The 16714-nt window shown below is 45.9% G+C and overlaps 1 protein-coding gene across 1 annotated transcript in view; it reads left to right on the forward strand.

Moving 5' to 3' along the window:
- LOC135049922 (transmembrane protease serine 11A-like) overlaps positions 1-14430 on the forward strand; it is a 67532-nt gene extending 53102 nt beyond the window's left edge. Inside the window, exons 9-12 of the mRNA XM_063955939.1 lie at positions 1570-1741; positions 4182-4441; positions 11034-11176; positions 14201-14430. Of these exons, the coding sequence (XP_063812009.1) occupies positions 1570-1741; positions 4182-4441; positions 11034-11176; positions 14201-14362 (737 nt within the window). The 3' untranslated portion in view covers positions 14363-14430. The remainder of the gene's footprint in view (positions 1-1569; positions 1742-4181; positions 4442-11033; positions 11177-14200) is intronic.
- The last annotated feature ends 2284 nt before the right edge of the window (positions 14431-16714 follow it).

Consider the following 16714-nt stretch of genomic DNA (forward strand, 5'->3'; position numbering starts at 1 on the left):
CTTGATGGTAAATGTCACCATACCTAAACCACAGTGCCTGGGGCTACAGTACACAGCTGGATGGTAAATGTCACCATACCTAAACCACAGCACCTGGGGCTACAGTACCCAGCTGGTTGGTAAATGTCACCATACCTAAACCACAGCGCCTGGGGCTACAGTACCCAGCTGGATGGTAAATGTCACCATACCTAAACCACAGCGCCTGGGGCTACAGTACCCAGCTGGATGGTAAATGTCACCATACCTAAACCACAGCGCCTGGGGCTACAGTACCCAGCTGGATGGTAAATGTCACCATACCTAAACCACAGCGCCTGGGGCTACAGTACCCAGCTGGATGGTAAATGTCACCATACCTAAACCACAGCGCCTGGGGCTACAGTACCCAGCTGGATGGTAAATGTCACCATACCTAAACCACAGCACCTGGGGCTACAGTACCCAGCTGGAATAAGTAGGGGGTTATGTAAGCATTTCTCATGGGTAGGATTTTGCACCTAGATAGTTCTCTGATTTAAAATATGAATATTTTATTTAAAATAAATACTTCAATCAAATTAACCTTAATGATTATAAAACATATTAACTATGCGGGCTTCAGGTTAGACACTAGTCCATCCTATACTTCATCCAGTCCTTTCAATTGTGCTTATACAGTATGCATTCTAATTCCTCAGTGTTGGATTCCAGTTGGTTGTTGGTTGCGGTTAAAATACCGCCAGTCGGGATCCTAGCGGTCACAATATCGATGCCGGAATCCCAACATGCGAGGAAATGCCGGTGCCGGAATACCGTGACACAGGCTATTCTCCTTCTGTGGGTGTCCACAACACCCATAGAGGGAGAATATAAACCTGTGGTGAGCTCAGCGAACCACCGTGCCCACAGCATGGTGAGCGCAGCAAGCACTCAAGGGGATTTCTAGCGCTCGCACCGCCACCAGCATTCTGGCGGACGGCATCCCGACCGCCGTGAAATCATACGTATATCTCTGCAGGGATAGGAATCCGATATCCACTTGTTTGCCCATGCTGAAGGCCCATGGGTATTGGTGCTAAGTTCAGAGGGCATGGATGTTATTGTCAAGACTTATCAGCAGGGAAGTTGTCCCCTCTAGCTCACTGCTGGAACTGGATCTATTGAGTCTGTGATAGATCCTGGATCAAAATGGAGAAGGGAAACATGGAGAAGCCTATTTAGTAAGGGTCACTGTAATAATCTGAGTTATGTTGCCATCCTGGCGAGCATCGTTAAACCCTTAATGTCGTTGCAAAACATATTGACAAACACAGAGTTGCAGGATACACAACCACTGAATCACCCACCTGTTCTCGCCTCCACCCCTCTACCCCTGCATTACACAAAGCAATAATCACAACCCATTCACACATATTTCCCACATGTGTAAAGAAAACACAGATGCAATGACAATGAAATGGAATATTTATTCTAATTTGACATGCTGACTATAACACTAACAATTGTGTCATACCATATGCAGTAAGCCCTATTTTACAAAAGTAGAAGTGTACTTTATAATCGTATATTATGCTGATATTTAAACAGATTGTGGTGTTGGAGGACCTTTTGTATCAAGTAGAATAGTAGGAGGAACATCAGCAGCTATGAATGCATGGCCGTGGCAGGCCAGCCTGAGACTGAATGGCAGACATGTATGTGGAGCCTCACTGATCAGCAATACCTGGCTTGTGACTGCTGCTCACTGCTTTGATTATATGTAAGTGGTTCAATACATTACACTAAGTGATCATAAACCATTACGTATAGGGAATCCAACCTCAAAAAATATATTTCTACAATTGTGCTTATTGTGTATATACCAAACATATTGTTTATGTTAACCTCTTTTCAGGCAATTAGTAAATTTGGATGACTGTGTCTTTGACTGCTTTCTCTATTATCACCCCATTAGTGTTATACCCTGCCAGGGTTACATCTAGATTATCTTTTAGGGGTGGTTGTATAAAGATTGACCTAACTCTTCCCCTTTCCCCCTCAACTACTACCATTTCCAATCCTGACTCCTCCTTTTTTCCATGTCTGATCCCTCCCCTTTCCAATCCTGTTGGTCTTGCACATTACTACACTAAGGTTTAGATTTAATTAAGCGTAGTGCATGCATTAACTCACAGTAGCTGATTTCTACTTACAGTCTCTGGAGTGCAAGCAGAAATCATTTATCGTAACTACAGAAAAAGAGCAGCTTCATTGAATCTACCCCTAAATATCACACACATTAATGTATTTTATTCTAATAGTTGATTACGTTTGTTCTTTGCTTTATTTTACCTAAAACACTATATAGCAAAAGAAAAAAACAACCAACAATAAGGCTGAACGTAAGTCAAACGTTATTGCACCCATATTGCGTGCATGTAAGTAAATGTGTATAATCCCAGTGAAGTATAGATTCAATAAATTGAACTAGAAATATAGTAAATAAACCATTTCCCAAATTAACTGCAGTGTCCCATCAATATGAGAAAGGCAGAATATGTACTTATACAGAAAATAAATTATTAGGAAATAAAGTCTGGGGCCATCTATAAGTAATGACTGGAATGTAGAACAACTGGTATTTTCGATACAAAAGACTGGCAATGTACTTATAATACATTGTGACAGAAAAAATAATGTTTCTTTGGAAAGTTATTAGTCATAAGTCAGGCATGGTGTGGTGTAATTTAATGACTGGTAAGTTAAAAAGACTTAAAAGGTCATGTAAAAGAGAAGTACAACAGTTGTATTTAAAATAGATCACACAACATTCTAGAAGGTTTTCATATTGGGCCAGATTCAGTAAGGATTGCAGTTTCTGCTAAAAAGCAGTTTCTGTGATCAAATAGTTGCCACCCAGAAATAGAGAAAACACTGCCCCTTTAAAAAACATTTTTTTGAAAGGGGCAGTCATTTAAACCATTACATCCTGCCTCTGTATGTAGTGACTGGTGAAATATGTGGGTAGAGGTACAAATATAGAAACTGCATGAGCTGGTTAGATATTCATCCTTTGCTATTTGCATTAGACAAATACTAGGAATAAATAAAAGACAATTAGGAGAGTGATAAAGTAGACAGACATAAAGTACCAGCCAATTAGCTCCTAATGCCATGTTACAGGCTATGTTAGAGAAATGACAATTAGGAGCTGATTGGTGGTAGTTTATCTCTCTCCGCTTTATCACGCTCCAAGGCATAGTACATATGCTCCATAGTGTAAGAGCACTTTTAAGGTTAAAAGGATAAGTCTTTTATACTGTAGATCATCGAGTCATTCCAGTTGTGACCATAATACAGTATATGTATATGAAAAATACATGAAAATTAACACATGAATAAATTAAGGAAACAAGTCCATGTATGCTTCCAGTCAGTTCTACAAGGCACTGGCAACACTGTCTGTATAGCGCAAAGTGACCTCTGATTCCATCAGCACCCGGCCACTGCCTATCAGATGATAGTTTTGACAGAAGAAAAGTACGTTTTGGTGATCATTGCAGTCTTGGTAATTGTACAACTGCACCAATTGTGCCTAATAAGATCCAGCCATTTGTCCGTACCTTCTTATACATGAAGTGGAGAAGTGGAGAAGTTACCTATAGTAACCAATCATTTTGTAGAATGTACTAGCTAGAAGCTGATTAGCTTCTATGGGCAACTTCTCCACTGGTGGCGGCTAGGGCTAATAGGGCTAATCCTAGGGGGGTGGCAGCTATGGCAAAATTTTGGGGGGGCGGTGGCTACGGCTAACCACCCCCCTAGTGCCTAACCCTAACACCATAATAATGCCTAACCCCAAGCATATCCCCGCCCCCCCTCCCCCCGGATCCTAAACCTAATATTGGGGGGAGGGGGGGATACTTACCCTCTGGATCCCGGTGGTGGGTGTTCTGGCGCCGGTGTCCTGAGTGGTGTCAGGATTCCGGCGTTGGTCACATGACCACCGGCATTCTGCCCGCTGGGGTGCAAAACGCATTCCGCATCTATCTATCTATCTATCTATCTATCTATCTATCTATCTATCTATCTATCTATCTATCTATCTCTATGTAATATGCCTCTTTAACATAAAGATCACTTATAGTTTCATATTAAACGTGTGTATTGTTCTCTGTACAGTATATTTATTGATTTCCTTCCTTTCTATGTCTCTTCAGTAATAATGATATAAATATATGGACAGTGGTATTAGGTACGCTTTCATCAAGCCCTGAATCTGGACTAAAGCTACAGAGAATCATAGTACATGAAAATTATGAAGCTCGAACCCAACAAAATGACATTGCTGTTCTAGAGTTAGCCAATCCAGTCAATTTTAAAGCCGCAATCCGCCCTGTGTGCCTACCAAAGAGGTCTGATGTCTTTCCTGACAACGTGCCGTGTTACATCACTGGATGGGGAGCTCTCGAATCTGATGGTCAGTTCATTGTAGTATACAAAAATGTGTAACATGTTGCATTGAGATATCACTTCCATTAGACTAATTGCCTTGCATCAGGAACCCATATTATTACAAAATCCTGTATTTTAGAGGACTAATTTGGCCCATGACTTTCTGGGTTCCAAAATGATGTTGTCTGATGTTTTAATGTAATATGTTTGTTTTAATAATGGGATTGAATATATATGGTTTAATGTATTTGAATTGTTAAGGTAGAAGTGGTATGTCGTGACTTGACTCATCATTTTGTTTTCGCATATCACCCATGCACATACTAAAACATGTTACTAAATAACTCCAGATTAGAAACTGGTGAAATAAATATAGTCAGTCTACTGCTATATCAATGGCGGTATGCAGCTGAGTTGCCGGCACTCGGGATCCCGGCAGTCAGGATCTCGACACCGGGATCCCAACCGCTGGCAATGCCGACAGCCGGAATCCCGGCTAATAGGGCCTATTCCCACTCCTGGGTGTCCACGACACCCATAGAGTGCGAATAGAACCTGTGGCGAGTGGAGCGAGCCTGCAAGGGGACTCTTTGCGCTCGTCCTGCTGCCGGCATACTGACTATTGGGATGCCGTTGTCGTTATACAGACGGATGGCATCCCGACCATCAGTAAATCATACTGATCCCCCATTGACAACAGGTACTCTATCTTACATGCAGACTAGGGAGAGAGACTAAGGATTAAAGATGTAGCCGTGCTAGTGTGTATGCACTTGGTGATGCGGGCTCCCCAGCCAGGTCCTGTCACCCGCTATGTCATGCTGGGTACACATCATTAAGTGTGTACCTAGTTTAGGAGATGCAGATTATATGCACAGATAGATCACACTGCTCAGTTATCCTACACTCAGAACAAGGAGGCATAATGACAATTATATGCAGCATCCATAATAAGGCATATCTCCCTGTAACCTGTAACCTGCATATAGAAGGCCTGACTGACTTAGACCCAGTGGCAATGTTGGATGCAGCGTATCGATGGTTTTCATCTGCATATGCACCTGAGTCACACCATGCATGTGTCCCGCCGTTGTTCATAAAACGGCACAGAACAAATTTAGATGCACAGTATCTGAAAGTAGCTAAAAAGTGGTTGTGCACAGAGACGCACAACCATTCAAAAGGCCATACTCAGAGAGATAGTACCTATACCTACCATAGGGCTATTGCAAGATGGTGGTGCGACTGATTGTGCATTTAAAGACACAGCAGATGGTAATGCAGAATCTATTCTATAGACCAGAGGTTCCCAAACTGTGTGCCGTGGCTCCCTGGGGTGCCTCGGGACACTTGCAGGGGTGCCCTGGGTTGGTGGTCTAGGACCAATTCAAATTATTCATGGTCAATATAATAGGCAAAACCAGTGCTGGTGGCTGCCAGTCATAAAATATGTGGCCAAACAGAAGTAAATCTTGTCCCTCACCACACAACTAACCCTAAGGATGACATATAAACGCAATCTACTTAATGTAATACTTATTTCTAAATTTCTCAATAAGAAATTTTTGGCCTAGGGATGTCGTGAAAATAATTCTAATATTCTAGGGCGCTGTGATTCAAAAAAGTTTGGAAACCACTGCTATAGACACTGCAAGTGATTGTCTCAGTCCTTACCAGTGGCGTGCGGTGAGGTCAGTGGCTGGTGAGGCATGCCCACTAAAGCCGCCACTATGGCCGCTGCCAGAGGTGAGTTTAGACCTCATGGGGCCCTAAGTAACACACCGATTTGGGGCCCCCTTCCTCATACAATCCATAGCACTATATCATGTCATCACCGCCCCTGGCTGTGCCTGCTATGCTTGTGTCTCCTACCAGCACTACAGTAGTAGGGGGCAGATTCTGGAGCCTCCTTTTGGGCAGCATGGGGACAGAATCTGCTCACCTCCATTCTCCGCCAGCAGCAGCAGGTCTGCCAGGACAACTGCTGCTTGTGGTGGAGGCTGGAGACAAGAAGAGTCATCCCTGGCCAGCAGTACTAGTTTAGGAGTGGGCTCTACCTGGCGCAGTTTAGGAACAGGCTGCAGGCAGGGAGGGTTAGGGGGGGGGGTTGGAGATTAGAGTTAGGGCTTTACCCTAACAGTTGTCGGGATCCTGCACATCGGGATGACGCTGTCGGTATTCTGACCGTCGTCCTCTCAAGCGCCAGGATTTTGATACCATCCCTCACAGAGATAGAAGTGGAATTTTGAAGTGTGGATATGGAAGAGTGAAGGTTGTAATTATGTGCGCGCCAAAGGCGCGCTCTGGATAAGGGGGCGTGGCCACTCGCAAGGGGGCGTGTCCTTCAGTGTAGTTTACCACACCATATACCGCTTAGACACCGCAATAGTAGGACCCCTTATACTGTCTAGTACTGGTGCCCATTTCACATTATTCCACACTGAATGAGCCGAAATTCACATTATAGCACACTGAGTGAGCCGAAATTCACCTTGTAGCACACGGCATGAGCTGAGATTCACATTGTAGCACACTGAATGAGCCGGAATTCACATTATAGCACACGTATGAGCAGAAATTCACATTATAGCACACTGAATGAGCCGAAATTCACATTGTAGCACACTGAATGAGCCGAAATTCACATTGTAGCACACTGAATGAGCCGTAATTCACATTATAGCACACGTATGAGCAGAAATTCACATTATACCACACTGAATGAGCCGAAATTCACATTATAGCACACTGAGTGAGCCGAAATTCACCTTGTAGCACACGGCATGAGCTGACATTCACATTGTAGCACACTGAATGAGCCGGAATTCACATTATAGCACACGTATGAGCAGAAATTCACATTATAGCACACTGAATGATCCGAAATTCACATTGTAGCACACTGAATGAGCCGACAGTCACATTGTAGCACACTGAATGAGCCGAAATTCACATTGTAGCACACTGAATGAGCCGACATTCACATTATAGCACACTGAATGAGCCAAAATTCACATTGTAGCACACTGAATGAGCCGACATTCACATTATAGCACACTGAATGAGCCGAAATTCACCTTGTAGCACACTGAATGAGCCGAAATTCATATTATAGCAGACTGAATGAGCCGAAATTCACATTGTAGCACACTGAATGAGCCGACAGTCACCTTGTAGCACACTGAATGAGCCGAAATTCACGTTATGCCACATGGAATGAGAAAAAATTCAGGGAAAGTGACAGCAGGGACATAGGGACAGGGAAAGTGACAGAGAGAGGGACAGTAGGGACAGGGAGAATGACAGAGGGACAGGGAAAGTGACAGCAGGGACATAGGCACAGGGAGAGGGACAGGGAACGTGACAGCAGGGACATAGGGACAGGGAGAGTGACAGAGGGAGGAACAGCAAGGGCATACAGTAGGGACTAGGGAGAGAGAAAGGCAGCAGGGTAAGATTACCTCTTTAGTAGCGGCGGTGCTGAGGATGCAGTGGTCTGCAGTGCAGTGGATGAGGATGCTGTGGTCGGCATGGTTCGGAGGAGGCAGAGGTGCAGAGAAGGACTGAGGGCGGCCTGCGCGGCTGAGGTGTAGCGAGGAGGAGGCAGAGGGCGGCGGCGGTGCAAGGAGGAGGCTGTGGTTGGCGGCACTGCAGCTCCTATGACTGCGGCGCTACTATTTCAAATCTGCTGTGGACTGGCACCCTATCAGGAGCGGTACACAACAGAAGAGACGCTTATACACATTACACAACAGAAGAGACGCTTATACAAGTCACACCACAGAAGAGACGCTTATACACGTTACACCACAGAAGAGACGCTTATACAAGTCACACCACAGAAGAGACGCTTATACACGTTACACCACAGAAGAGACGCTTATACAAGTCACACCACAGAAGAGACGCTTATACAAGTCACACCACAGAAGAGACTCTTATACACGTTACACCACAGAAGAGACGCTTATACAAGTCACACCACAGAAGAGACGCTTATACAAGTCACACCACAGAAGAGACGCTTACACACATTACACCACAGGAGAGACCCTTATACACGTTACACTACGGAAGAGACGCTTGGGGGGAGGGATGGAGCTGAGGGGAGAGAAGGCAAAATAGCAGTATGGGGAGGTGCTGCCGATGGGATGGGGGTGGGGGCATAGGCGCTGATTCCGTGGGTGTTTAGGCTCGGGAGCACCCACGGAATCAGCGCCTATGGTGAGCACCCACGGGGTCACCTGGCCATGTGCAGGTCCTTATAGTCACCCGCTCACCCCTGCTGACGGCTCATCTGGTGTACGACTATGCTGCGCTCACCCCCGCTGGCGACTCATGTGGTGTATACATACATCACATGAGCCGCCAGCGGGGGTGAGTGCAGCAGTCTCAGCGGCGCCCCAGGCACAGCACTGCGGCTTTCCTCAGCCGACACTCAATGAGCCGCCAGCGGGGGGTGAGCACAGGATAGTGTCAGTGAAGCCCCGGGCACGGCCCGGCACTACAGCTTCCCCAGCCGCCCAATGACCTAGAGACCAGGAGGCTGACTTTGAGCTGGGGGTGGAGCAACGGGCCGTAAATTCCTCGGCCCGCGGTTCCTCCCCCAGCTCACAGCCTCCTGGTCTGTTGCGTGTGCAGCCGCGGCGACGTAATTACGTCACGGCACCCATTGGCAAAAAGATAGATCGGCACCACAGGGTGGGGGGGAGTTTGGGAGTTTACAAGCTACTCACCTGTCAATAGCGGCTGTGGTCTCTCACATATTGCCAGATGCTGCGGCCAAGACTCTGCAACTTCTCCTACGTTCGCTCCAGCTGACAGGTGAACGGCGGGCGGCAGTGGGGGTGGGGTGGGGGAGTGAGCAGTGAGCGGCGCTGAGCTGGGGGTGATGAGGGGGGGTGATGAGCAGTGAGCGGCGGTAAGCGGGTGGACTGGGGGTGATGCTTAGTGAGCAGATGTTATGAGTAGCGGTGAGCGCGGGGGGGGGGGGGGGGGGGCGGTGATGAGCGGCGCCTGCGGCCGGGGAGTGATGAGCGGCGCTGAGCAAGGGGTGGGGGTGGGGGGGGGGGTGAATTCAGCCGCGTAGTCAGGGAGGTCAGGGGAGCAGAGGCCACCAGGGTCTGGCTGGCCGGAGGAATGGAGAGTTGGGAGAAAAGCCGCAGGCCGGGGTTGATCGGTGATCGGTAGGCTGGTCCACAGGGTGGGCTTAAATTCTGGTGCCCAATCATATTTGCAGCAGTGACAGTGGCGTGCTTTCATATGTGCTGAAAGCACGCCCCTGTCACTGAGGCACTCACACTGGTGCCGCTTGTCATGCTTTTTGGAATGGGCTTTTACAGCCCTCTCCTTGGCCGCCACCCCTGCCCGCCCCCCACATCCGGCCCTTTAACATTATCCGCAGGAGGCACCGCTCTCGGTGCCTCCAAAACAAATTTACAAATCATTCCAATAACATAAAGCATATACTTAGGACACAGAATATGTGTCATAAGTATTTTCTTTATATTATTGTAATCATTAATGACAGGGGAAAATGACAGGGGAGGCACTGCCTCCCCTGCCTCCCCTGACTGCACGTCCCTGGTCCTTACATGTTTGGACGCACAGATGTACACCAAGGAAAGGTGGGATTGGCATAAAGTCACAGTCAGGGCAAGGAGAGAGAGATCACAATGTGCAGTTGTCTATACTTTTCAGGAGAAACACAGTGGGCTAAATGTAATAGAGTGAGAGTTTCAAAAAGTGAGGGATTTGGTAAGTGGCAATCATTTACACAGCAAGATAAACCTGGTTTTGCAGTGTAAATGATTGCCACTTTAAAAAAACAAACGGAAAAACCTTACCAAAACTCTCACTTGCTGAAACTCTCACTCTATTACATTTGGCCCAGTATATTTTACTGGCCTTTTGTACGGGTGGTCTTCAGTATGCCGGCGGTCGGGCTCCCGGCGACCAGCATACCGGCACCGGGAGCCCGACAGCCGGCATACCGACACTTATTCTCCCTCGTGGGGGTCCACGACACCCCTGGAGGGAGAATAAAATAGTGTGGCGCGCGTAGCGTGCCACCATGCCCGTAGCGTGGCGAGCGCAGCGAGCCCGCAAGGGGCTCATTTGCGCTCGCCACACTGTCGGTAAGCCGGCGGTCGGGCTCCCGGCGCCGGTAAGCCGGCGGTCGGGCTCCCGGCGCCGGTATGCTGGTCGCCGGGAGCCCGACCGCCGGCATATCGTAGTGAACCCTTTTGAACAACCTCTTCTTAATTTGCTGGATTGTGCCTTCCATAGATCACAACAGAGCTACATTGTAGTTCTCCTTAGCACTGTATGGTAGAGATGATATGGGCAGCTACAGTGTAGACAGGGACTATTTAGTATACTGGGGGGATTCCTGCTGGGACAATGCCCCTTGTTTGCTATAAATAGAAGGAAGCTTAGATTATGAATCTGATGTACAAAAGTGGTCAGCTGCTTTATGGTTATATCTAGCACACCAAACAAGGGAAATTGCACCACTCAGTCTGTTAGAACTAAAACAATCCTTTCCCTGTAATAAGAACTGTGAATTGGACATGCAGCTATGAAGCAATAGATAAAACATTTACTTTTACTTACAGGTCCAGCATCGCCAGTTCTTCAGCAGGCTGAAGTTCGGATAATAAATGCCGATATATGTAGCAGTCCTCAGGTGTATGGTGATTCAATAGGTCCATCTATGCTATGTGCTGGCTATATGGAGGGAAAAGTAGATTCCTGTCGGGTGAGTTGTGTTAGCATTAAGAACTCTGTTTAATTTGCATATAATTGTCATTTGGGTTTTACATTCATTTTGTATTGCAGATTATAGATTTTAACATTAGTGAGATGGAGAGGATAAAGATAAAGAGTTAATTCAAAATATTACATCATTCTGACACTACTGTACTGGGGCGTTTTAAGGGCCTAATTCAGACCTGATTGCTCGCTAGGGTTTTTTGCACTGCTGCGAACAGATAGTCGCCGACCGTAGGGGAGTATATTTTCACTTTGCAAGTGTGGGAACGCATGTGTAGCAGAGCTGTACGAACAGATCTTGTGTAGTTTCTGATTAGCCCAGGACTTACTCAGCCGCTGCGATCACTTCAGCCTGTCCGGGACCGGAATTGACGTCAGGAACCCTCCCTGCAAATGCTTGGACTCGCCTGCGTTTTTCCAACCACTCCCAGAAAACGGTCAGTTGCCACCCACAAATGGCTTCTTCCTGTCAATCTCCTTGCGATAGCCCGTGCGAATGGATTCTTCGCACAAACCCATCGCTGAGCGGCGATCCACTTTGTACCTCTGCGATGCGCCTGTGCATTGCGGTTCATACTGACCTGATCGCAGCACTGTAAAAAACGCTAGCGAGTGATCAGGTCTGAATTACCCCCCAAGAGAGGAGGGGACCCACGTGCAGCCTACGTTGCAGGCCCCCTTCTCTCCGGCAGCAGTAGACTCTGGCATCATGCCAGTCTACGGTGCATGTGCAGGTCTCCGGAACATGGCGCCCTTGCGTTGTTCCCGGGACATCTCCAGTGAACATGCGAAAATAACTCAGAAATAGCCGCAGTGGCCATTTTCAGAGTGATTTCTGTCCACAGTGCAGGGACGCCGTTGCAGGACTCAGGAGAGGTAAGTATAATATATGGGTGCAGTGTGTGCGGTTTGGTTCCCCCTGGACCCCGTGGCTGCGTGCACCGTACAGACTGCACCCATTATAGAAACGCCTATACTACTGTAACCATTCCCTGCAGCAGTGGTTTTCAGACAAAATGCAATCATGCCTGTAGTGAATGTGAGAATCCTCCCTCCAATGCTAAGGGTGGCTGAGGTAGGGTTCTCATGCTCAGACTGTTCCTGGCTCATCTGTTCCCCTATGCCAGTCATTGTGCTTTTGAATTATCGATGGATTGCAGCAGGCAGTTAGTTGCCATACTTACAACAAGCAGCTGCATTTTCTCTTGCAAGCACTAAATTAGCAGAGTGGTGACTGACTTCACTAGTAGAATTAATAAGGGACCATTCTAAACACACACACACACACACACACACACACACACACACACACACACACACACACACACACACACACACACACACACACACACACACACACACACACACACTGCTAATACAGTGACTGTATTGGGAAGCACAGCTTATATGACTGTTCTAACCAGTGGAAGAATAGGAGGAAGAGAGAGGATTCTGTGGAGGTGTAGTGACTCAAGTGGTATAAACAGGGCTGTCAAGAGAAATTCTGGGCCCCGGTACAACAACTTACTGGGATCACCATTGATGGTCTCCATCGATAGTGCCATTAGTGCTTTACATTAATTTCATGAAACCATGATTGTAAAACATCAATGGTTTGAACCATCTATGGGCATCCCTGCTGTGGGACATAGCAGGCAGCGTGCCAATGAGGGAAGTGGGAGCTGCTAAGTGCTGCGTCCACTGCGCCAGGACAAAAACCCAATGGCTGCATCTCTGCTATTGATAGTGGAGAACCATTAGACCTCCACCATCAGTGGTAATCAATCGGTTGCTAACCATCGATGATCAATGGCCTTTCCTAATAGACAGGGCTTTCCACCTCTCAAGATACGTCCCCATTATTCTATATTTTAATCTTTACTTAGTACTGCCAAACAATATGTTCAATTTTAGGCAATTATGTAATTTCACAGCAATTCCATTTTTATTGAAATTATAAACATCAGTAGCATTTGTTAACTGCACACAGTGGAAGCAGCCATTTTGTGGGTTGAATCAACATTGATCAGGATAATACTATTAATTCAATAAGAATTTAATGATATAATCTAGATTTTGGGCCAAAAAAGTGAATATCCCGACTCCAGCTGAAATACTGGCGGTCGGAGTCCCGACCGCCGGCTGGTAACCCCTCTTGGGCAGTGGTCCACGCCACCACCCGGAGGTGAATAAAACCCTTTCCATCGAGCCCGAAGCGTGGCGAGCGTAGCGAGACCACAAGGGGACATGCTGCGCTCACCACAGGGATCCCGGCTGTTAGGATCCCGGCTGTCGGTATCCCGGCATCGGTCTCCTGACCCCCGGGATCCCGACCGCCGGGATCTTGTACTGATGCCTATAGTAGAAGTGTATTATCTATAATCATTTCACCTCCTTCTTCAACAGTTATAGGGGGTCATTCCGAGTTGTTCGCTCACACACGCTAAGCCGCCGCCTACTGGGAGTGAATCTTAGCTTATAAAAATTGCGAACGAAAGATTAGCAGAATTGCGAATAGACACTTCTTAGCAGTTTCTGAGTAGCTCGGGACTTACTCGGCATCTGCGATCAGTTCAGTCAGTTTCGTTCCTGGTTTGACGTCACAAACACACCCAGCGTTCGGCCAGACACTCCCCCGTTTCTCCAGCCACTCCCGCGTTTTTCCCAGAAACGGTAGCGTTTTTTCGCACACACCCATAAAACGGCCAGTTTCCGCCCAGAAACACCCACTTCCTGTCAATCACATTACGATCACCAGAACGAAGAAAAAACCTTGTAATGCCGTGAGTAAAATTCCTAACTGCATAGCAAATTTACTTGGCGCAGTCGCACTGCGGACATTGCGCATGCGCATTAGCGACTATTCGCTCCGTTGCGACAGAAAAATAATGAGCGAACAACTCGGAATGACCCCCATACTTACTTGTTATCTTATATGTGAACAGAATAATACATATTACTCTTACATGTTACTCTTATTATATTACATGTTACTCTTATTCCAATCTAGGGTGATTCTGGAGGTCCTCTGGTTTCCAAACAAAATAATGACAAGTGGGTTCTAGTCGGAATTGCAAGCTTTGGAGAAAAATGCGCTTTACCAAACAAGCCCGGTGTCTATGCCAAGGTTATGTATCTTCGTAGCTGGATCACAGACAAGACTGGCCTGTAATGTGCAAGAGTCCTGATATTTTACTATGATGTTATGCTTGCGCCACAACAATAAGAACATTCATAAACCAAACATCATGCAGTCTCTGGCAAAATGTATTTAATTCATAACACAATTCATCACTTGAACCGGAGGGTGTGTAGCTCTGGTGATCTGCCTGTGCTACCCAAGCTTTTAAAACAGTGCTGGATAATGAGACCACTCTCAGTAGAAGTGATCATGTCAGTGTTTGATTCTATGAGGTCTATTCATGTAGCAGTGACAATTGTGGAGAAGTGAGCCAGTGGAGAAGTCTCCCATGGCAACTTCAGCATTGCAGTAACATTTATATTTTGCATACTATACAATTGTACGAAGCAGCTGATTGGTTGCCATGGGCAAATTCTCCACAGGCTCACTTCTCCACTCTTTTCACTGCATGAATAGACCCCATATATCCTCCTGTCCTGCTATCTCAATGGCATAAAAGATTCCAGTATTGAGAAATACTGGGACAGGACAGTGTATAAATGAAAACTACCATCATGGAAACTTTGCAGACGTCTTGCTTACAGCATTTAATAAAAAATGCAAAAACATTTAAGTAAACTTGAATTTCCTGTAAACTGTGGTGTTTGTAAATGTAATTCATTTTTAATTTAAGCATCCTATTTATTTAATATTTGTTATCACATTATTTAAAGAGTATAGAGGACAATAAAGTTGATTCTAAAGGATGTTATATAACAAATGTATATAAAAAAGTTAATCATACTGTATGTGACAATTTAATTTAGCACCTTATGCTACAATTTTAGATATCTCCTGTTATACAGGATTGTGTGTGAGTCATTGCTTTTAGTCAATGTAAATTTATTATTTATGAATTCAACAATGGTGCAATAATTATAGTACAAATTATTATTATTATTTTTTATTGCAAATTTTCCACGTGCACATTTATTCAACAACAAAAACAAGTTACTGTAACACTCTGGGAAATCCGTAGTGTGTTAGGGATGCGGTTATGACCGCCAGTCACCATACCGATGCCGGGGTTCCGAACGGTGAACAGCGGCCGGTCGACATGCCGACCAACAGGGACTGTTCGTGGGTGTCTACGACACCTATAGAGTGGGAATAGAACCTGTGATAACCGAGTCCGCTGCGTGGTGAGCACAGCAAGCCCACAAGGAGCTTCGTTTCGCTCTGCCCCCTCGCCGGCCATCCAAAAGCCGGGATCCCGCCGTCGGTATGGTGAACAGCGATCTCCCAAACTCCGGTCACACAAACTCAACCCGTGTGTTATACTGTTACACTGATAAGCTATTGTACTTAACTGTTAACTGTTACCTGCTCTAATTACACCATTTACTGCATCTAGGTCGTATTTTGTATACATTCAGTAGCCATGTTTAAACTTAAGTGTTTCCCAAAAACTGTTGAATTTGATACTATTTGTAGTGTATATAAATTTTTTACTTACTGAAAAGATTAAACATTTCTTTTTAAATACACTAAATTGTCCTGTTATGTTTTTGATGTTTTGAAATGTTATTACTGGGTGTGGCATTGAAAGTCGACAGTAACTAGGTCGACAATGTCTAGGTCGACCACTATTGGTCGACAGTAACTAGGTCGGCAGGGTGTCTAGGTCGACAGGGTCTTTAGGTCGATGTGTTCTAGGTTGACAGGTCAAAAGGTCGACATGAGTTTTTAATGTTATTTTGGTGTTGTTTTTTCCGTAGAGTGACCGGGAACCCCAATTAGTGCACCGCGTCCCCTCGCATGGCTCGCTTCGCTCGCCATGCTTCGAGCATGGTGCCTTCGCTCGGCACAGATTACCGTTCCAATCGTAGTCCACGTGGATCGTTAAATATGAAAAGGTTCAAAAAAATAATTAAAAAAAAAAACCTCATGTCGACCTTTTGACCTGTCGACCTAGAACATGTCGACCTAAAGACCCTGTCGACCTAGACACCCTGTCGACCTAGTTACTGTCGACCAATAGTGGTCGACCTAGACATTGTCGACCTAGTTACTGTCGACTTTCAATCCGGATCCCGTTATTACTATAGGAAAGAGTGAATGAAGCAACACTAATATCTATGATCTGCAGCACAGACAGTATTAGATGTTATTAAGGGGGGTACTCACGGAGCGATAATCTAAGCAATCTGACTCTTGGCAAGTGGCTCAAATTATGAAAACAATAGCAGTGGTATATAACACGATAACTAGAGCTACCACCACATAAGGCAGTTTAAGGGACAGAGCAGAGCTGCTGCACATGCCCAGTGGTAGCATCTTCAAGTTTGCTGTATGAATCCTCAATCAGTACACTGGACAAGAGAGTAGCTACCAGGAAGAAAA

Source organism: Pseudophryne corroboree, chromosome 1 (assembly GCF_028390025.1).
Source record: "Pseudophryne corroboree isolate aPseCor3 chromosome 1, aPseCor3.hap2, whole genome shotgun sequence".
NCBI classification, from domain to species: domain Eukaryota; kingdom Metazoa; phylum Chordata; class Amphibia; order Anura; family Myobatrachidae; genus Pseudophryne; species Pseudophryne corroboree.